The 23165-nt window shown below is 42.2% G+C and overlaps 1 protein-coding gene across 1 annotated transcript in view; it reads left to right on the forward strand.

The window, feature by feature from the left end:
* The window catches only part of TMEM241 (transmembrane protein 241), a 110960-nt gene that overhangs the window by 72131 nt on the left and 15664 nt on the right, over positions 1-23165 (forward strand). The window contains exon 14 of the mRNA XM_065399764.1: positions 5251-5315. Within this exon, the coding sequence (XP_065255836.1) occupies positions 5251-5315 (65 nt within the window). The remainder of the gene's footprint in view (positions 1-5250; positions 5316-23165) is intronic.

The raw sequence follows: 23165 nt of genomic DNA on the forward strand, positions 1-23165 counted from the left end.
CAGGGAGTGAATTCTCAGAAGTTAAGGATTTTCCTTTTACCCTCCTGCTCCAGAATGTACAAATGGACTCATGGATAAGGCACAAGAGTAGGAACCAGGAGATCTCGGCTTAATTTCTGGCTATGCCACAGACTGCCTGAGAGACCTTGGGCAAGTCATTTAGGGCTAGATTGTCAATTTACCATCTACCCTAAAGGGCAGCACCTAGTTGCACTGCCCCAGAAGCTAACCAAGGAATGAATCATGATCCTGAGAATCACAGTAGCACAGGTGCATTGGGCAAGAGGCAATCTTGCTTTTAAACTGTGTATTTCAGTTTTTCCAGCTGTAAAATGGGATATTAATACTTCCCTACTTGACGGGTGGGTTGTGAGGCCTAGTTCATTAACATTTGTGGAGTGACTGAGTACTGCAGAGATGGAGACCACAGAAACATCTTTTTAAAAGCAAAACCTCCTTTTATGAATGGTAGGGATGTTTCTTTACACCACCAAGGTCCTCTGAGGATCCCTCTCCACATTTGCTCCTGTTATTACACCTTCACTCTTCAGTTGCCAGGCCATGAATACCATCTTTCTGGATGAGGAGGACTGGATGGGGCTCCTTTTAAAACCAGTCAGTACTGAACTCTAATTGGTCATAATGTGAGGATGCAAATGAACAAGGGTCAGGAATTCACAAAAGCAGATTTGCAAATACAAAGTGTAATTGATGTATATGATCCTATTTTATCTGAGAATACAAGAGACCGTAGGAGGAAGAAAAGTGATGGCCTTAAAAACATGCTGAAATCAAGGTAGTTTCCAGGCACTTTGGATGCTGTACCTATATGTTTCACCCTACAACATTTCCAGAGGATGTGACTATGTTTTTAGTTAAGACTTTGACAAACACTCTTTAGTGATATGTACTAATAGTACTGTAGTCTTTATTCCTGAGCTGTTTGTTCTGCCTACATGTAAAGTTACATCTAGATAGATCAGCAATTGGATTGACAGAAATAGCTGGAACTGAGATAGGTAGGTTTGATCAAAATATCAAGTCTAAATAAGTTGTGTTACTGAGGCACATGTGACTAATGATCTTATTTCTCTTAAGAGTGATTGCTTTTTAAAGAAAGCTTTTTTTTTCTTTTCGTGTGGATAGGGGTTGAAATTATTTTTCAATAACAGCGTCAGGTGACGCAAATGCTTTGATGGCTAGAAATTGTTCTTTCCTAAGTATTACAAGATGTGCCATAATTATTTTAGGGGAAAAGGGAGATTATGGAGAGCAATCCTAAACTGGTACACTTAGGATGTGTTTTTAAAGTTATGTCAAGGGCACCTAGAGCATGTGGATACGTGCCTTTTTCTGGCTTTTTTTATAAGTATAAGTAAATGTACATGTAAATTAAAAACAGGTCAACACATTTTGTTTAAGTTTAGTAAAAGAAAAATTAGCTTCTGGACTGGAGCCATGTGTTCCCAGTTTTACCCTAGAGCAAGTTACATGCTTGATTTCCCTGAAAATTTGTTTTTCATTTTCAAACGTTTCCTTTTTTTTTAAATGAAAAAGATAAGTTGGAAGTTTCTGTGCAGAATGTTTTTTTCTTTTGGTTTTTTCTTGCATACACTTAGTACTTCTGCTCTCAGAGACATTTTGATTCTATTTGGCATCAAGACATTCTTATATAAGTAAAAAATACAAGTGTTCTACAGTAATTGTCCAAAAGGCTACAGCTTACAGTAGTGTTTGTGCAGAGGTTTGCGGGTGATTACTGTTGAATAGTATAATATTTTTAATAAGGGCAGTTCTCAATGAGTTTGTCATTTATCTGTTTCCCTTTTTTGGCCTCCTGTCAAGTTACCTGTAAACACAACTCTACAATGTGACATAACCATACCGTGGGTCACTTTAAAAAATGACACTTTAGTTCCTTATAGTGAAAGAATAGCAAACTGTTTTAAAAGATAAGTAGTTCTATAACTATCACAGCATCCATCCTATACTGATTTCTATTTACGTGCTTGGGAATGAGCATTATACTTCTCAGCCTACTACCCCAGCATTAGTGTAATGCAAGCTCAGTACACTTGACTCTACTGTCACTTACACTTAAGTAAATCAGGAGTAATTCCACTAAAATTAATAAAGCTACACCAATGTATGTAAGATCAAAATCAAACCCATTACGGTAAGGTGCAGGTTCTTAGATTTTATACAAATATTTTATACAAATAAATACAGCAGCCAGGCTGGGTATATGTGACCTGCATGACATATTCTCTAATATCTCAGATTCTCTAATATCTGAGCATAATTTTTTTTTCAGTAACTTTCTAGCCCTGCTGGTTGCAAAGATAACCTTCCAAATGTGAATGGCATGCAAACTATTGCATTCTGTCTTCCTGAGTCTGCAGATAGCCTCAAGCAGTGACTCTGAGAACAGTGAACTGTGCCACCCTCCACTAATCTCATTTGGGTGCTAACACTGCAGCATTTTGGAACCTGCAGTGTAGCTATAGTTAGGACCTTTTTCCTGGTTTTTTTGTTTAATTTTCATTGGCATATGGATATAAAGGTGAGAAAAACGCAGATAACTAGTGCGTTTTGACCTATACATTATATAGGTGTTTTGTAGTGAAATGTTCTCATGGAGAGGCGGCTTAATTATTCTCTTAATTTCATGCTTTACAGCTTTGCCCATGTTAAGGTGTAGGGCGGCGCTTTAGAAACACCTAAGACAGATGGCCAGGTAGATTATGTCAGTTAGAGATACATATGGCCACATTAATTACAATAATTCCATGCAGTAAACCGGAAGTCCCAATGCTACACATGCTGGGTCAGATGCGCACCCCTGGCTTTGTCCCCTTTGCACTGCTCTAGCGATACAAACGGGAATTTCTGGAGTTTTCCCTAATTTACAGCAATTCTTAGGTGGCATAAAGCCAGCATAGGCATCTCTTCTCCTTTCTCCCCTCTCGCAGGAGTAGGGGGCATTCCTTGGTGGGCTGGGGCAGAAGAGGACCTGGCTGGGGTGCACTGTGCTTGAATAGTTCCCAACCAGCATCGCGGTTCCCATGAAACTGTTCTAGCTGACATAATTTAGATTACTTGGTTCAGCCCCCAGTTGGCCTCAGGACTGGGAGTGGAGAGATGGCCCAGAGCCACCTTTCCTTTTGGTCCTGGTCTTGTGCTGAGAACAGCTCAGACAGACTCAGGGGTCTGAGCCTGTTTTTGAAAGGGCAATGATCTCATAAATGTAACCGATATGGGCTAACAATGTAACTCAGAGTTACTGTGAAGCAGAGTCTGCTCTGAAATGGCTTCATGCTCCCCGTTGCACTTATGCTAGTGTTTTGTCAAGTTTTAAATGAGCCTAGGTTTCCAGCACTCCCTTGAGAGACAATTAGACAAGCTAATAAATCTTACTGTCAGGAAGTCTTTCCTGATAACCGTCTAAATATTTTGCTTCATCCTGTTACTCTTGTTATACCCTGCTGTACTACCCTAAATAATCCCTTTCACTCGTCAATGTTTGCATGTGTAGACTGTCACCTTGTCATCCTTTTCTATAGACATTATTTATCCTAATCTTTCATTGAAAATCAATTCCTTCTCCCTGATTACTTCTGTCACTGTTCTCAGAACTCCTTCCATTTTATGTTATTGGTCTGGCAATGAGGTTCCCAGAACTTAATGCAGCACTGCAGCTGTGGTAGCAACGGCGCTGTAGAGTCAGGGATAGATACCATAATATGGTGGGCAATATCTGGGGCCTGTTCTCCCTGCTTTGTTCTACCAGTGACACAAAGCAGCTTTAAAACCAGCTTAACTGGTTGCCTGAAGATTCTGCCTGTGTGTGTGTGCGGGGGGGGGGGGGGGGGATTCTTCCTCAGTAAGGGGAGTCCTCCCATGGCAGAGGGTCGGCATAGCAGCTTTGACACCTGCCCCATTTGTAGGGGGAGTGTTTGGGGAAAAGAGAGCATGGCCAAGGAGCCATTCATTATATATGGATATCATTATATCCCTGGCTGCCAGAACAGCTCTTTGGGGCCATGGGGGACAGGGACATGCCTGGAGACTGCTCACTCATACATTGGATCTGGCCTAGTTTCCAGCTATCCCTGAGATCAGACCACTGCAAAGATGGCATAAAATCACCTTTGCCCCATCCTCCTAGACTACCCTGAGTGCAACTTGGTTACTGTGGAGGACCTAGCCTGATGCTCCTGTGTTTGCAGACCAAAAGTGCACTGGCCTTTTCCCCTCCAATAGTGTATTAGACATGAATTTACATTGCACTATCTCCTATCATCCTCAAGTCTTGTTCACCTTTACTCCATCCTGATGTAATTGTTACAGCTGGTAGTGCTGTGGCACACTAAACCTTGATGGTCCGAGTGATGTGCTGGGTGTACCCCTGCTCAGAGGCAAGAGTTGAAGGCCTTGCAGATGCTACATCCTATAGGCCCTTGGTAGGTCCCAATAATGATTCGGACATGTGGCTAAATGAAGGGGTATTTTACTAGGGCTGGCAGGAAGGGGAAGGTTGCAATACGCTAGGTACTGTGGCTTAAACAGTGGTAGTCTGCTAGAGGGTTAGGGCTCCTCAGGCCCAGTGCCTGGCATGCCTCTCCAGTCCAGTCTCTGCTAGAGACAAATAGGAGAATACAGATTTCCTGGCCAGGATCAGTTAGTGATCTATCTCGTTGGGGCCCCTCAGCACTGGCTCCTTGCCCAGTCTCTGTTGCTTTTCCACAAGTTCTGTGCAGACTTGAACCCAGCTGCAATGTCCTACAGTCACATCCCGTTCCACCTGTGATTCCCTGGCTGCTGCTGCAGCCTGCTCTGCACACAGTTCCCCGGTGGTTTCTGCTGTATTCAGTGTGCTTGCTGCTCCTGGCTTGCCGTGTGGACCCTGCTTCCGTAAGTGCTAGGTCACTTCCAGGATAAGGTTCTTTTCATAGTTTTTGCCCCTTCCTTCTACTGGCCAGGGCAAGGAGATGTGCCTGCATGTGCCCCCCGGAGGGCCATAAGTCAGTGGGGAGGGGTTTGATAGAAGTGGTAGTTTCCTGATGAGCAGATTCTACATCCCAATGGGTTTCTCCTTCCCACTGAACATCTGTGTTATGGCTGGATTACTGACCTGGGGGTAAACAAATACTTAGTGTGAGTGCACCTGTACAAAGTTAATCTCAACAAAGATGTAGCAACTTTCAATGATGATATCAGGCAAATCCTTTCTTCTTGTTAATTTTACAGGTTACCACAGCTGGTTTATCACCATTTGTCTTTGGCATGACTGTTAATGTACCAACAGTTTGTTGGTAAGTAATTTCCTGAAATTTGTATGGTTATTTTGAAGTTTCTACTGAATTTCTTTACAAGACTCATTATTTTACCCAGAAATGCTTTTTAAAAGGCTAGTCTGACAAGTAGCAAAAATATTTTGCACAGAGGGAGAGCCAGGTGTTCAGACACCATGGTGATGGGCATGGTATAATAATCTATCTGAAAAGAACAGCATTTCTCTGGAGGATCTCAAAACTCTTTACAGATGTTACACTTCATGACACCTCTGTGAGATATTGTTGACTATACACATTTTACAAGCTAGATAAAGTGAGGCAAAGGGCAGTTAAATGACTCATCCAGTGTCACATAGTGAGTTAGTGACAGAGCTTGGAATAGAACAGAGAAGTCCTGATTTTCAGGAACTCTGACATTCTGACCAATGTCATATGTGTTCCTGTGGGTGTCCATGGACAGTGCCTAACATAGCGTGGACTGCGAATACAAAGAATAAAATGAAATAACAATAAATAATACATACCTCCGTCCAAAGCAGTACGTGGGATTTGGTAATAAAGAGTCTGCTTAACAAACTTAGAATCTCCCAAATCAAAATTCTTATTGAATGGTAGCAATGCTTAGTCCCTGCCCCAATACTTACAATCTATCTTTTGGTTCTGTGTTTGTATAGTGCCTAGCACAACGGGGTCCTGTTCCATAACTTCAGCACTACTGCAATAGAAACATTATTATTATTATTAAAGGTGTATCTCAAGAAATGGAGATACTGTTGAAAGTCCAAAGCCTCTCACTTTTACAGACCTTTAGACCAGGCTCTTCTTGTTTTCCTCGTAGTATGGTTGGCGCCACAGAGATTCTGCTTTGCAATGAATTAAATTACCGTATTTTGTTTTCAAGATTTGATATCAGTGGTAATGATGTTAGGCCCAAAATTGTGGGACCAAGTATTTTGTGCACTTAAAATCTCAGATTTGCATTTGTTAACCATGTGAATGCAGCCAATCAAGCTACTGTGCATACAACTACCCTGATTTGAATTTTTAAGCCATGCAAAACATGGGCATGCAAATTTTGGGGACTTGAGGTGCATGAACTTTGTGCTGACTGTCCATAAAGGGATAAATTCCACCCAATGTGAGTAACACAAACAGAACTAGTCTCTTAGACACTACATTAGAAAATTAATTCCAGTCTGTATTATGTAGATATTCATTCTCATCTTACCTTGAATTTTTTGAAGATCTGATCCAACTCTCACTGAAGTCAGCAGAGAAATTCTGATTGGGTTCAGTGAATGAAGGACTAAGCTCTTTGTCTGTACTATACAACTGTGATTGTGTGTCCATTGTAACTGAAAAATAATCCTCCTTCCACAAATAATCCAGTTTGCTTTGTGCTTGACTTTCCTTCATTGTTTTAAAGAATTTCCAAGTCAACGAACCACTCATTTCCTTCCTGTATTTGGTTCTTTCTTAGTTATCTTTATATATTAATGCCTAATCACACCAAGGCAGAGAATCCTTGTGAAATGTGACCTCTATAATGGAAAGTCAAAGTATTAAAATACTTCCTCCACCAACATGCATCCACTGCTTCTAAAGCTTTCTGTACATGAAGCTTTTCACTAACAGACCTTGAAAAACTATAGTGAAATGTATATAAAATACATTTATGCAAAGCTGACATTTCATATTCTACCCTTTTTTCCCCAAACAATTTCTCATGTTGCTTTTTTTTCAGCTATAGCTCATAGGTTAAAACAAGTTGCAGAAAGCAGACTTTAAAGTCAAACTGGGCTCTTTTTTTTATAAGAAATGCCAAAATAAATCTTTTGTATTTTTCTGCAATTGCAGAAGGTCATTTCTCTGGCCATGTGTACGTAACTCAGTACATCCTGCTGACGTGTTGCCAAAGGCAGAAAACAGCAACACACCCAGCCCAGGACATTAGCAAGCATGCATATATATATGTGTGTGTATATTGCATATATATGATATATATACATGCATGCACTGACATATATAATACACATGCATACAGATCAGTGTATATGTATATGTCTGTGTGTACATATAGATATAGTATAAACACATACATAATTGCACACACAATATGCACATGACACCCTATATACATTTGTATGTATGTAATATATGTGTAAATTTATGTGTTTACCATACATAAGTAACAGATTAATATTTTAAAAGAAACTTTGCTTGGGACCTTAGCCCAGAGTTATGTTCAGATTGTTGAGAACTCAAAAAGGTGATTTTTAAAAAACATATTTTTTGTCTTCCATTACTGGGTGTGCACCAGTAGCATCAGGGATTTCAGCAGAGTTTTTGGAATAAGGTTTGTTAGATTACGGCAGCTGCAAAGCAATCATAAGATCACAAACCACAGGGGTTTTTGGTGTAGGTCCAACATTAACAGTGGCTATCATTTCGTGTGTTAGTTTCTCAGTGACAGCGTGGTGCTTATAACTCTCATCCCTTAATTAACAGTATCCAAAGGATTCACCATATTTTAAATGTAAGGTAAATCCAGGGTTGAGGGTACATTGACAATACTCCATTTTGAAATTAAAATGAAGGCTTCTGCTAGCTATACATTACACTGGTACATTTAAGCAAAGGAGCAGATTTCAGATCTAACCTGTTTTTACTACTCAACTCTTGTGGATAATCCACAAAGCAGTGTGTTGGTAACAATTACAGATAAAATTTTGTTTAACCTCAGCCAGAGGATTATGATGAAGTGGGAGACAGGAAGGGGAAATATGGATAAAATCCAGCATACTAAAGGATCTGTGGATAATGGATGTAGATACAGGATGTAGAGCCTGAAGTATAATAGTTTTGAAGAAAAAGTATTGAACTTTCCAAGAATCAGAAAAATTCAAAAGTTAAGGGTCTCGTGATAATCTAACCCCGACTCTGTCTCTGTAGAAACACTGTTGGACTCCTCCTGCTTTTGTGGCCCTCACCAGCCTTTTTTACATGCACAAGGAAGTTAGTGCCTGGCATGAGCAACAGGTGAATTAATGGCAGTGTTAGAAAGTGTCGTGGTGGATGTTTTGGTATCCCGTGCTACCACTGCAAAACTAGGGTATTTGACAACCACTGTCCAAGGTTGGAAGAGCCACATGTAGCATCCCTGAATGCAAGGACATTCATCCTCTTCTCTTGGTTGATGGCCAGATTGTAAAGGGCAGCACACAGAGTGAGCTACTATATTCCCATGCAGCCCCCTAAGAGGACAGTACCTATATTTTTAAAGCTTAGTGAGATGTACTTAGTAAGATCATGTTATATGGCTGAGGATAGAGACTGATAAGTGATAATACATAAATACACAAAGAGAAATCATAATAGAAACCACACATTTATGCCTTTCATTCCAAACCACCCACAATCACTTTACTATGTATCCAGCTACTGATGCTACAGATATGGTAGCTCTCCTGGTATACCCATTTTTTTACTGACCGCTGAAGTGCAGCCACCTCTGAAATAGAACATGACAGCAGTTAACACAGTAGACTAGCCAGGAAGTGCCCTTTTGGAAAAATCCTAGTTAATAGAGTTTGATAGTGAATGATATCTTCTCTATCGAATTTTTAAGTCAATCTATAGAATTTTTTTGAAGAGATCTAATTCTCTATTAAACTGTCTATTAAAAACTCTATACAAAGTAGAAAGAACTCTTTCTCTCTCAGTGTAATTTCTATGGGACCCTGTTGGTTTAATCCCCATTGAACTCTATAGGACTTTCCTATAGGGATAAAGAAGAAGAACATATTATCCACTTGTAATTTCAGAAGGAATTAAAGCAGATAAATGTTAATAACTGGAGCTGAAATTTAGGTGGGAAACTTAGGCTAATGGTTTCCAGAGAAAAGTGCCATGAATTTGTAATGATTACAAGTGACCAGGTTCTTGGTTTGAAACCTCTTTTGAAAGCCTGCACCTCTAACAGTGCATTGCTTCTTAATGATAGTTCCATAGCCAAAAGTGGACTGTCTCTGAATGTGAAAGTTGCCATCTCCCTAGCAGCTACCCCTCCAGGGCTTTATACTGCACAATAGTATCATTGTATTAATAGTATACTGTACAATTGTTATATAAAGTTTGCATCTTTTGGGAATCATGGTGTTTATAAACAATTCACTGACACTAATATTTAAGTTAATATAATACTATTAATGTCCGGACAACCTTGTCAGCTATACATACTTTTTGAATAACATAAATAAATAAGCGCCTTCTTACCAGTAACCTGTACAGAAGTTTGTTTTATTTATAAAGTTTAATAAGGAGCTTTGCTGTTTCATAAGCTAACTAAGCTGTGAGGCTAAAATGCAAAGTCGTTACATTTAGCTTTTCACTGTTGCAATGGAAGTGGAGACGAGCCAGCAGTCCACCATATTCCCCTTGGATGTGATTTCAGAGGAGATTTGGGGATTACTAGCTATTGCACAAGATGGATGGGCTGATGACTGACATTTATATAAACAAAGACAATTCCATTGAACTCGGCTAGCTTTGGAACCCTGCTTCCAACGCTAGCTGCTCCCAAGACCAGGGTGAGAGCGGGAACGAAAGAGACATCATTGTGCCAGGAGAAACAGGAGTTAGGGATATGCCTTGGTGCACACACTGCTCCGGTTAGAACAGTTCAGTGTGCCAGCTCTTCTGTAAGTGCCCAGTAAGTATGCAGGCATTTCTGTTGGTCAGCTAGTCCAGCATAACCTGCCCAGAGTGGAAGTTTCTTCCCACCCTTGTCAGTTAGATGTTGGTTCATTTCCCAAAAGCAGGAGAGTTTATCTCCCTTCCCATTTTTGTCAAGCACAGCGAGTCCATTTTCAAGTTAGAATACAAACGGAAATTGCTAAGGGGAAGTCTGCACTTATATCAATAACCAGATGAGGTTCAAAGCCTTCCTTCTCCCTCCCTCCCTTCAGTGTATAGGTGCCTGTGTAATTATTTTAACATAAATAAATAAAGCAGCTATTTGTGTCTATATATTTACACATATGTGCACCCATCTCTAAAATGTTGGAGGGGAAATATCTCAATGAGATCTGAAGAAACAAGCCATTTCTGGTTTCAACCATTTCTTAGCACTCTGAGTGAAAAAATTTATCGTCATGAAAAATGCTGGGGTTCTGTAATGTCACCCTGATGAAGCACACAAACTTCCTCCTTTCCTTTGATGCTCTGCCGTTTGCCTTTCTATCAAGTGTGCGTACTTAATCAGTATTAAAGTTACACCTTGCTTTGTTTACAGTCTTCTGCTCGGTGGACTTGGAGAAGCGCTGCTTGTTTACACAGAAAGGATGGGCACATAACTGAAAACAATGAGGATTCCAAACCCTCACCCCCAACTGGAAAAAACCAGCTGAAGCTCAGAAAACTCAGAATGAAAAAAAATAAAGCAGCAGCAGTGAGAATGAAAAAATGTGATCAAACACCAGGTCCCGTCATTCTTCTTTTGTCTTTCTTCAGAGGGAACAACATGCTATTAATAGCACTGGTGAAGGAGAAGCATAGTTGGTCTGATGATTACAAGTGTTTGCCTCAAAGTACAGGACGAGAGCTATTTCTGATAGACGCTGTAAAGGAAAAACTGTATTGTGTCTCTAGACGGCTCAGTGTGAGAACCTTTTTCAGCAGCACCTTCTCACGCAAGGAACTGAACTCCCTCGGCTACTCTGCAGAAACAGGAAAAGTCGTGTTCTCCACTGGATGCCCAAGAGCTGAGAGCAGGTTACACCAAACAATGTGAAAATCCAGGCACTGCTGTGAATCAAATAGCAGTGGGCATGGATTTTGTTTTAAGTTGTCCTGTAAAAGGCAAGTTCCCACATGCAGGTCTCCAGTCACGTTGTCTGGATTGGCACAGTGTGTGAGAACATGGGGCGTCTGGAGATAATTCCTTTTTGGAATTGTGGCAGATTGACAGATAAAACTTTGCTGAATGGGAAATCAACAAATAAATCTTACAATCTATTGTACTGACTCAATTTGTGTGTGTGTGTGTTTTTTTTCTTCTCCTTATCCAAGGTTTCTCTTGACCATTGTACATTTTTTTTTAGGGAGGACTTTGTTTTGTTTTGGTACTGTTTGCTAGCAGTGAGTTGTTTCTAAGTTATCTTAAGAGGAAACAGAGATTATAAACCTTGAATCACTGTCATGAGAAGTTGAAAGAAATTAATTCCAAAAAGCCTTGAAATAATTCCATTCCCCAGTCACTGCTTGAAATTTTCATGTTTGCAAATGTAGGATGAGATTTTTAAGGGTCTCTAAAGACTAAATCCATAAAGGGATGTAGGCACCTAAAGTGGCAGTTCTGTGCCTTAAATCCAACATTTAGGCACACCTGTGATCCTCCAAACCCTTGCTTAGTTGCCACCTAAATTCCCTAGGTGCCTACGTTTCTGCTGCCAAAGTCTCCTAGGTGCTTAAGTTTCTGCTGGAGGGCATGCACAAAACTGCCTAAGTCATGACAGTGCAGAGCGCACCCTAACTCACACCTAAGTGTCAGTAGGATTCTCAACTACGCATTCCTCTGCCTATCTTGTCTGCAGGGCCCGATCTAGTAGGAGTGCTCAGAGCATGCCTACTGGATGGGGCCTCACACACAAGGCAGCCAAGGGTGACCAGATTGGGAATTTTCCAGGCTGGGAATGTGTGTCTCAAAATACACCCCCTAATGAGGACACTCGCTCACCTGCCTTTGAATCCTTGTTCTGCCTGATTTGGCGCAGGGACTTGAACTTGGATCTCCCATCTGAGTGCCCTAACCACCAGACTATTGGATATTCTGGGGGAGGGTGCTCGCCTGTCAAAGCTATTCCATTTTGTAATAAATAAATATTAACTGGGCCACAGGGAGAAAGAGAGAGAGATTGACTGATAATTAGGATACTCTCCTGGGATGTGGGAGACCCAAGTTTGTTTATTTAATTATTTATACAAATTGGAACAGCTTCAACAGAAGAAACTGAGAGGGGCCCACCCCGAGCTCACCTGGTGAATTATAGACCTCTCAGCCTGACATTGATCCCAGGCAAAATAATGGAGTGGTTGATATGGGACTTCAATTAAAAGAGCATAATATAATGCCATGCAACAGGGGTTTACAGAAAATAAATCTTGTCAAACTAACTTGATATATTTTTTTTTTGATGAAGTTATAAGTGTGGCTGATAGAGGCAATGGTGTTGTCTTAATACACTTAGACTTCCAGAAGGTGTTTGACTTGCTACTGCATGACATTTCGATTAAGCAACTAGAACGATACAAAATCAACATGAAATGGGTTATGAACTGGCCTGTGCTTTTCAGGAGGTCTGACTGGATGATCCCATTGGTCCCTTCTGGCCTTGGAATCTATGGATCTAGAGGCAGTGCAGACTGCACAGCCCCAGAAGCAGCTCCGAGAGGCATTGTGCTCCTGGAGAATGCAGATTCTGCACCTTCTTTTCAGTTCTCCACTCCATGACTGGTCAGCTCTGCCGGTCAGTGTAAAGGGGACAATGGCGCTAGTGCCAAGCCTCCTCCCTGCTCCTTTTGCAATGGCTAATGGCTCCAGCTGGTTTGCAGGGAGTGCTCTCTGCATAACAGGAGAGCACAGGGGCTGCAGTTGTGGCTGGACCCTGTGCTACAGGTAAAAGCTCCTTATGCACATCTCCTCTTATACAACTTTCAAGGGCCAGCCACAATCTCAACCTTGCCCCTAATAACTCTGATTATTAAAGGGATGACTGTATAGTGCCCTGTCTGAAAGGAGTTGTTCATCTCAGTCCAGTTCTTAATTGATAGGGGTCCACCAAAAAACAGCCAACATAACGGTACCTTTGTTGGCTGTCTCAGTAGAGAAGCCAAGCGTTGAGTCAGCCTGCAGACTAATCTAATCCTAGAGGTTGTCTGGGAGGCCCATGGGCTGGGCAGTGTAGGGGAAGCTTGCTTTACCACTGCCTGTGCAACCTGGTCTCTGACAGACTTCAGCCTCTAGGGCTGCTGACCTGGAGTCTTCATCAGTGTGAAACTCACCCATTTTTGTTCTTTACTTTGTATTTAACAAGCTAAGCTGGTTCCTTTCACTTTGGTTTAATCACTTTCATTTCCATGTGCTGGCACCATGCTGTTGTGTTTGTGTTTCTAACCTCACATGGGAATGGTAACCCAAAAATCCTCAGTTTCAGTTTAAAAAAAAACAAAACAGTACTTCATATTAACATTTGGCTCTGCTGTGTAAAGAAGCTCTAAAAAGGGCACTCAACAGATCTGCTATCTTTGGGTGAAACTGGCCCCTGTGCAGCAGGCCAGCACAAGGCCTTATATGTCCTTAAGTTAAAATAGGCTTAAGTGGAACTCCAGAGTTGCACCGGGCTGAATGTCAACCTTTGTGTCTTCAGAATCATATTGGCTCACTTTAGTGACTAATTAAAATTGCTCTGCAGGATCAATAGGGAGAGCTGGATTGAGTCTCTTCTCCTGCAGCAACAGAATTGTTTGCTGAGTTCCAATCACTTACACCTGTGCCAGCTGGCTGACTGGGGAGTGTGTGTGGTGGCGGGGGATGTTGCACAGGTGTCACTGACTGATGAGCTAATTTGGCCTGTTCTATCCAGTCTGCTGCAGAGGAGAGACCCCAGGGTTAAATGTGCAGTAAAAACAAGTTGCTTTTTACTTCCTAAATGTGGTAAATTTCAGTTAGGGATCAATTAGAGTCAATAGACATGAAAGCCTAGGATGGCATTTTACAGAGAAACTTCAAAGTAGACCCACAATAGGCCTAATTGCAGCAGGACATCCCTTCTGCTGGACTTTCAGCATGGGAGGGACAACAGTGTGTTTTCCTTCCCCACTTCCAGACGGTGAAAGAGAGAGCAAAATGGAAACCGTTCCTAGCCCCAAAGCATGGCTGTGTGTAGCTATAGTAGCAGCTTCAATACTGACTGCCTCCTGATGAGGGGAAATCAGAGCACCTGCTGCAAAGCAGACCGCACTGGAGGGAGCAAGAGGGAATAGTCTAGCTTCCTGTCTGCTGGTTGCATGTACAGGCAGAGTCTCTTCCTCACCTGAGAGGAGATAGAAAGGACACCCACTGCTGCCTTCCATGGGAGTGGGTAAGTGCTGCTGGGGAAGGGGAAAAGACAACCCCAATCAGGGAGTCTGGGCCTAAGTGTCATATGGAACAAAGAGCATGGGGAAGGGGCAGCACATTGGTGGGGTGGAGAGGGACATAGTGTTATACACATTCTCTGGTGCGTGCATGCACACACTTATAATGTATGTATAGGATGTGGTGTTACAGGGGGCTTTCAGGAGGAGAACTGAGCTCATCTGCGCCCGCACACACTTATAATGTATGTATAGGATGTGGTGTTACAGGGGGCTTTCAGGAGGAGAACTGAGCTCATCTGTGTAGCCAGCTTCTTGTTCTCTATGACCAGCTTTTGAGTAAAAATTACTCCATCCAGAGCCCTCCCTCCCCCATTATTTCAGGCCTAAGCCATGTGACAATGGTCCTTTCAGCTGCTAATATAAGCTCAAGCATTGATGAGCATCACTAGAATCCACAGGGAAAGCATCAGGATCAGAGCTGGAAGAAGCTTTCCAAATTTCCACCTACCCTGCTTCCCCCCCAGAAAAGAAGAAAAAGTTCATTTTGTTTCCAGCCAGCTCTAGAGCTAGTAGAAATTTCTGAATTTTGACACCCAAACTTTGATTGGGGCAGGAGAAAGGGAGTGAATTTTTCCATGAAAAAATGTTCTAATTTTTCAACAACCTCTAATCTGGGTAGAGGGGGATTGTCCCACTCAGCAGTCATAGAACTGATATTAAGTCTTTCCTTATTTCTTCCACCCCGTGGATTTAATTTCGTTAGTATAAATTCTCAGACAAAAAGCTATGTTAAGATAGAGTGTAAGTTTTGAGAGTACGTATCAGTAATTTAAGGATAAAAAACGCTACAGGGATATTTAAAAAGCAACACTAAAAAAACGCTACAGGGATGTTTAAAAAGCAACACTAGAGGGATGTTGTAATTATCCCTCCAACAAAACCTGTTAAACCCTGGAAATTCAGAGTTAGAGTTACACTTAAAAGAAATCCAAACATGATAAGGTAAGAAATGCACAGTTAAAGCACCTGAACAACCCTAATTCTGCCCTGTTGTGACATCATACAATAACCACCCCAATCTGAGTAACGGGGTACTTGCTCCCTGAAAAAGCACTGTGGCATTGATCTTTGTCCAAATGCATCATGATGCCTTTGTCATTAAGACTGTGGGAGAACCTCTGGTTTCTCATAATCAGCTAGTTAATGTGCTTAGGCTCTAAAGGGCATCTGTCTTGTCCTTGGCAAGGAAGGACATGGGGCTGCAGGGGGAATGTGGGGGTACAAGAGGGCTCTTCAAGGGAGAACAGATCATTAGTAATTTTTTCAGAACACTGTCATTACACGAGGCAACTTGCAAAGTTTCACGTCTCAGGTGAACTTCAAAGGTGGTTGTTTAAAGAATAAGGCTGGTTTAAAACTGATGAGGTTGATTCACTCCTGCAGTGCCGGTGGTGCAATTTGTTCTCTATTTTCCACCTGGGGGGCAGCTGTGCTGGGGAGGGCATCACCACATCAGGAAAGCAGATTGTGATGCCACCACTGCCTTGTGCTGTGGGTTTCATAAAGGAAGGATGAGCTAGCCTGGGATCAGGACACTCAGGTTTAATTTCCTGCTCTGCTATTGACTTTCTGTGTGAGGTTGGGCAAGATATAACAACATTACTATGATACAGCCAGCAGGGGCACTCCTGTATCATACAATTTTCTGTACCTGTTTTTTTTGTTGTCATGAAAATTTGTAGCAGGAGGCTTTATGGATGCTAATGTGCTTGCTAAATTAATATCTCTACTGTTGAAGCACTTCTGTTTTCTTTTAATCTGTCATTGCTGCCCATGGCCCAGTGATCTTTGCACCTTGTTACCGGTGATGGGAAAGAAGTGAGGGTGTGTTAGTCTCCACAAACATGAGTTTATAGCAGACTTGGAAATCTCCTGCATGGCAAATGACCTGAACAAAAATGATGGTAAAGTATTTTGCAAAAGCAAGGAGCCTATTAACATATTTACTGAAAGGCAGAGAGTCATATTATGGAACTTCACCTAGGACACAACATGATGCATGAATATAATTATTTCCCCTCTTCCCCAAAACCATCAATAATCCCCTTCATTTGCCTCAAACAAATAAAAAGGGACCTTGACAATAAGCCAGTGTGTATATATACATTTGAAAGAAGCGTTTAAAGGGGTCTGAACCAGGAGTCCCTCAATGCCAACTGGCATAGGGCACAACATATCATAACTCACATCAGGCCTGATGCACTCATTGCAACAACACACTGTTGTCATAATCTGTATCTAAAAGGGATCAAGTAAGGTATCACATGCAAACCGGTAACAAGCTGGTCATTAATATTATTGTGTTATGTGTGGGAGGAGTATAAAGAATTGTGTGTGTGCTGGAAATATATTCTTAAAGGGTGTTTTGCAAGCAGTGCGTAAGATCAGCCTGTGTTACACTAAAGAATGTTGTCTTGCCTATTTTCCTGGGTCGCCAATGTAAGTCGAGCCAGGAAATCATAGACTTTAAGGTCAGAAGGGACCATTATGATCATCTAGTCTGACCTCCTGCACAATGCAGGCCACAGAATCTCACCCACCCACTCCTGTATCAAACCTGTGTCTGAACCACTGAAGTCCTCAAATCATGGTTTAAAGACTTCAAGGTACAGAGAATCTTCCAGCAAGTGTCCCATGCCCCACGCTGCAGAGGAAGGCGAAAAACCCCTAGGGCCTCTGCCAATCTGCCCTGGAGGAAAATTCCTTCCCGACCCCAAATATGGCCATCAGCTAAACCCTGAGCATGTGGGCAAGACTCACCAGCCAGCACCCAGGAAAGAATTCTCTGTAGTAACTCAAATCCCACCCCATCTAACATCCCATCACAAGCCATTGGGCATATTTACCGCTAGTAGTTAAAGACGAATTAATTGCCAAAATTAGGCTATCCCATTATACCATCCCCTCCATAAACTTATTAAGCTTAGTCTTGAAGCCAGATATGTCTTTTGCCCCCACTACTCCCCTTGGAAGGCTGTTCCAGAACTTCACTCCTCTAATGGTTAGAAACCTTCATCTAATTTCAAGTCTAAACTTCCTGATAGCCAGTTTATATCCATTTGTTTTTGTGTCCACAGTGGTACTGAGCTTAAATAATTCCTCTCCCTCCCTGGTATTTATTCCTCTGATATATTTATAGAGAGCAATCATATCTCCCCTCAGCCTTCTTTTGGTTAGGCTAACCAAGCCAAGCTCTTTGAGTCTCCTTTCATATGACAGGTTTTCCATTCCTCGGATCATCGTAGTAGCCCGTCTCTGAATGTTCAGAGGACATTGAAATGTACATCTACATCTGAGGTAAACAAAGCCATCAAGCTAAATGAGCCTGGCTCGGGGGCTAGATCACCTAATGCTCATGACAGGGGTTGGAGCCTGCGCGCATGCACACACACACCCTTACCCTCCCTGACTCTTGAAACAGAGACAATAGACTTTGGGATATATAAGCAGAAAGAGAGAGCCACTTTGGCATCCATCACTTAGGGGACAAAGAGTGAGCAGAGCCCTGTGAGCTGATGAAAAGAGGACCCTCTTGGCCTGAAAACCAAGAGTAGCTGGAACTGACACTAGGTGATAAACCTGCTTAAATGAAGATTATAATGCTGAAGCTAAGTTTTAGTCGCTAGAAAGCGAGTTCTGATTGTTTTCCTTGCATCTGTCTCTATTATTCTTGCTTATTATCACTTAAATATCTGTTCTTTGTTAGCAAACGTGTTTTATTACAAAACCATCTCGGGGCTGTGTATTAAACTGAAGGGTGGACTCCACAGCTAAACTAACAGGCTGGTGTGTGCTCTCTCTGGAGGCAGCATGCTTATCAGTGAGAGGTCACTGCAAGGGAGACGTGGGACTGGAAGGGCTGTTGGTGTCAGTCTAAGGAGTAACCATGCTGGTGGCAGCCAGGGTGAGGCCACTGTTCTGTGAACATGGTGCTGGTGTCAGGGCTCAGCCAAAGCTGCACAGCACAGCAGCAGCCAGGGTTACAAGGCAAGTGGTGAGCCAACCCTTTGTTGGACTGGGTGAATCCCCAAAGCGTCACAAGGGGTGCTGGAGTGGTATTGCAGAACAATCAGTGACTCGGAGCTGTGCTGAATACTCATGGGAAGAACAGTCCTTTCTACTTTGTTGTTGTGTTTTGTCTGTAAACCGAAGGAGGGGGTTGGTGGAAGAAAATGTTATAGCAAATCATGTTTAGCCCATGGCAGAAGCTGAAGGAGCAGCTTTCAAGCAGATCATCTGTAAACCAGGCAACAGATCAGTGTGAAATGTTAATCCCATTTCAGACGATCAGCACATGGGCAGGCTCATTTTGTTTAGAAAGGGGTGGAGGGTGATGGTAAAGAGAGACGTTAAGACTGGAACGGTTTTGTACCACAAGATAGAAAGATATTTTGCTTCTGAAACTGTGATGCATGATCACGGTCTGTTTGATTAGAGCATACCTCAAATACATGACTCTTACAGTCCCTTTCAAGATGGGATTATCCCTGGCACTGGTCACAGTCCACTAAGGTGAAAGTTGTGTAACTGCTTCCGTACTAACCCCTGGATTTTAGTAATGTATAACTTCACTTCTGGGGCTGAAATTGTCTAGGCTTGGTTTCTGCAAGAAGGTGAAATTTTACGATTGGTAAGTCTTTTTGAAAATCACATTGCGCAAGCTTAGTATATTTTGCTCATGCTTTGTTGCTAAACTCATGTAATGTGCAGTTAAATTTGATCATGTTACATCTGTTATGTGTGGCTAAAATGGCAACACACTGTGACCAGAAGCACTCCTGTATTCACATCCTACACCAATGGAGGGCAACCTGCGGCCCACAGGCCACATGTGGCCCATCAGGGTAATCTGATTGCAGGCCGCGAGACATTTTGCTGATGTTGACTGTCCGCAGGCACGGCCCCCCGCAGCTCCCAGTAGCCACGATTCGCTGTTCCTGGCCAATGGGAGCTGCGGGAAGTGGCAGGGTGCAGGGACGTGGTGGCTGCAGCTTCCCGCAGCTACCATTGCCCGGGAACAGCGAACCGCAGCCACTGGAAGCTGTGGGGGGCTGTACCTACAGACAGTCAATGTCAGCAAAATGTCTTGCGGCCCACAATCAGATTACCCTAATGGGCCGCAGGTTTCCCACCACTGCCCTACACACTACTGTAATAGTCTTTGTGCAAAATATGCCTTGTGAGATATCATTTGAAAACTAATAACTTGCTGGTCAATAATATCATGGTGAAATGTATGTAGCAACATTATATGTAAAGTTATGAAATCCCCCTGTATAATGTTCTTAGCACATGTTCAAAACCATGCAGCCCTGCCCAGGCAGAAGTATCCTGAACAAAGAAATGTGTATTTACTTCACTTTACATGTAATTAGTGAATGAGGTCTCTGAGACAGCAGGGAGAGGAGTTGCACACAATTATTTCATCCCTTGAATTACTCCAAACTGGCCTAGACCTCTTTCCAAACACTTCAGGGAAATGCAAAGCTTGATAAAAGAGTATCAGTCTTTTCTGTCAACATGCCTCATCTCTGGGAGCCAAGAATGTTCTGAGTTCTCTTCCTACCTTTCTACTGTCTGCTTCTGATAATTCAATGTACTTCATAACTCTTACTCATTGGAACCTAACACTACTCCCATAGGAGAGAAGCGAACTTATTCCCATTATACAGATGAGGTAACTGAGGCCTTGGGTGGCTGATGCAAGTGCTTTCAAAAGCTTGCATGGGCAGGAGTAGCTTGTTGCATGTTCCAAGTTGGCCTCAATATATGACTCCAGAGGTGGAGTTAGGGCTCTTTTGGTGCTGTGCAGACAGAAACGTCTATGGGTATGTTAATAAAACGTTAAGCTTCATGTCAGATCTGTATATTTAAATGTAGCTCTTTGCTCTGCTTAGCTGTTTAATGTTTGTTTAGAGAAGGGTTGACTAGTATGTGTAGTTTAGAATTGCATCTAGTAACTTTTACCCCAAGTCAGCAAAAGGAGAAGATTGTAACCAATAAAACTGTCCTAATATGTCTCCTAGAAGACTGATAGAGGTTAGTTATACCAGTTGCTTGGTTAAGGGGATGTTACATATTTGAGAGGTGGGTTCAAGGCCATCTCTATTTACAGCATAAGAGAGAAGAGAAAAAGGGGACAATTTAAATGTTACAACATACTCAAATGGAAAGAGAGAGGAGTACTGTTTTTATAGTTTCTATCGTATATGGATGGAGAAGGAATTAACATCACTAATACCAGGCAGATTAGCTATGGGCTTAAAGCTTTCTATGAAGAATATTGTAGTTGAAGCAGAACAGAGCTGCTAATTTGGAATGTCTTAATGGTTTACAGATGCCCATTGTAAAGCTTGAGGATAATCTTTTGCTCTAAGCTGTGACTGCATTTGGGAGGGCGGAGGGAATCTGTACTATGAATGTCAGTTGGTGAGAATCCTGGACCTCATGAAACACACACGCTACTTGTGCTTTTATTTTAAAGGAGAGAGGTGCTAAAGCATATTTGAATAACAGGTCTCTCCAGCCCTGGAGCTGGTGAAAACCTGCAGGAATTCTGTTGCTTTTCTCTCTTGTGGCTTACTTATCAATGGGTCAGTCAGTTTGGATTCAAGTTCAAACAAGCCATGGAGAATTCCTCACAAGGAGTCCTGTCTTTGTTCCAGTAGTCCCTACAGACACGAGTGCACGCCTTTGCCTCCTAAATGTAGGATGCTCTATGCAGCTGCACCAAAGCCCCAGGAACTTATCAAATTAATTCAGCTCAGAGCAGTAAGTAGAGGAACAGACTATATTTCCAAAGAATTAACCCCTCCTCTCAGTAAGGATACCACCCTACACGGAGGTTTTGGTGACTGTTAAAGATTCTCAGCAACTCGCAGGAGGTATTCAGCACTTCCTGTGATCAGACCTCAACTGAAGGAACTCAGTGTATGGTTTAAGGCATTTACTTGCATGCTGTTGTAGAATCTAATGCCGGAAGTGCCAGCTTCATTTCACTGTCACTAGAGAGCAGGCAAAAGAAGGAAAACTACATCTGAATATGCAAGTGTTGCCTTGGCCTGTTTGCCACTTGTTGATCAATCTGATCTATAGCAGCTTGACAGAAACATGCATGAGCCAAAGCAATTAACAGGAAAATGTAAGGATGGCTGGAAATGTGAGAGCCACAATAAAAACTAAAGCATGGAAAAACCAGCATCAACATTCTTCTCTCTGCCACCTCTCTTCAGACTGGCAGACAGCCCGAGCTGCAAGTCATTCCCACAAAGACCCATTTGAAAATGGAGTTGAACTTTTTTCTTTTTTTTTTTTAATCCTTCAGGGCTGAGCCTATTGTGACCTCTTCATTTAAAGTCTCCGATTAGTTGTATCCAAAGAGTTAGAATGTAGGAGAGACATGGAAGTGAAAAACCTCAGCCAGGCAGTTTTTGTTTCTTGTCAGTACAGAGCTTCTTCGGCATGGCTGCTCCTTGGACGTGTTATTGATGATGAATAAGAACGGACTGCTCAGGGATTAACACAGATGGTTGTAGCCTCAAGACTTGACAAGCTGTAACCAAAAGAGAAAATTCTCTACCTTCAAAGGGAGGGCAAGGAACCTTATACAACAGGATTCTGTACAGTTCAATTACATTTAAAGAGGAATGTTACAATTGTGGAGTGGAGAGCTGAATGGGTTCTTTTCTGAAAGGGCATGTTTTATAGCTAGCTTACAGCTACCAGCATTTTAAAGTGCCTCAGCTGCAGCTGATCACAGGCTAACGCCATTTGCTGTCCCCTCCCGCCCCTTTGTCTGACAAAGAACCTTCCAGATCCAACAGTCCCTGGGAGGGAGGCTGTGTGGTTCAGTGGATAGGACACCAGACCAGGAGTCGTAGTACTGCTAACATCAAACTTCCAAAAAATCATGAGTCATGCCCCCAAAAATCAGGAGATAAAAAGAACCCCTAATTTTTTCCCCCCATTTTTAATTTTCCTTCTGGTTTCTGTGCCTTTAGGGTGCACTTGGTCGCACTTTCAAGCTTTTTCTCTACAACCACCAGGCTAGACCCATGCTTTTAAAAAAAAAAAAAAAAAAAAAAAAAAAGGGCTGCTATTCGCTCATGTAATAACTTGTCTACAGGAGATTGGGCTTTAAGTGATGTCAAATATCTCAAGCCTTATGATAAAATCACAAGAGTGGGCAAAATTGGAGAAGACCTTGTTTCTATTGCACTGATGTGCTGGGCAATTGTGTGCAAGTCACTTAACCTCTCTGTGACTCCATTTACCAATTCATAAAATGAGCGTAATCTCTGCAATGGTGGTACTTACAGAATCCTAGAAATGTAGCGCTGGAAGAGACCTCATGAGGTCATGTAATTCATCCCTGTGTGTTGAGGAAGGATTAAGTACATCTAGACCATCCCTGACAGGAGTTTGTCCAACTTGTGCTTTAAAAACCTCCAATGATGGCGATTCTACAACACAAGGATTCCTGTGGATCCCTACAACATGTAGGGATCTTCAGAATTAGAACTTGGGTTTGTGGAGCCTGGGGCAGCTGACATTCCCACATCACCACTGGGAGCCCATGCAGAAATATATCCAAGGAGCACTGTGGAGATTATACACCATGAGATGTACTGCCCAAAGGGTCCAGAGTAACAGCATCCTGTGGCCTTCTGA

The sequence above is a fragment of the Emys orbicularis genome, chromosome 2 (assembly GCF_028017835.1).
Source record: "Emys orbicularis isolate rEmyOrb1 chromosome 2, rEmyOrb1.hap1, whole genome shotgun sequence".
Taxonomy (NCBI): Eukaryota; Metazoa; Chordata; order Testudines; family Emydidae; genus Emys; species Emys orbicularis.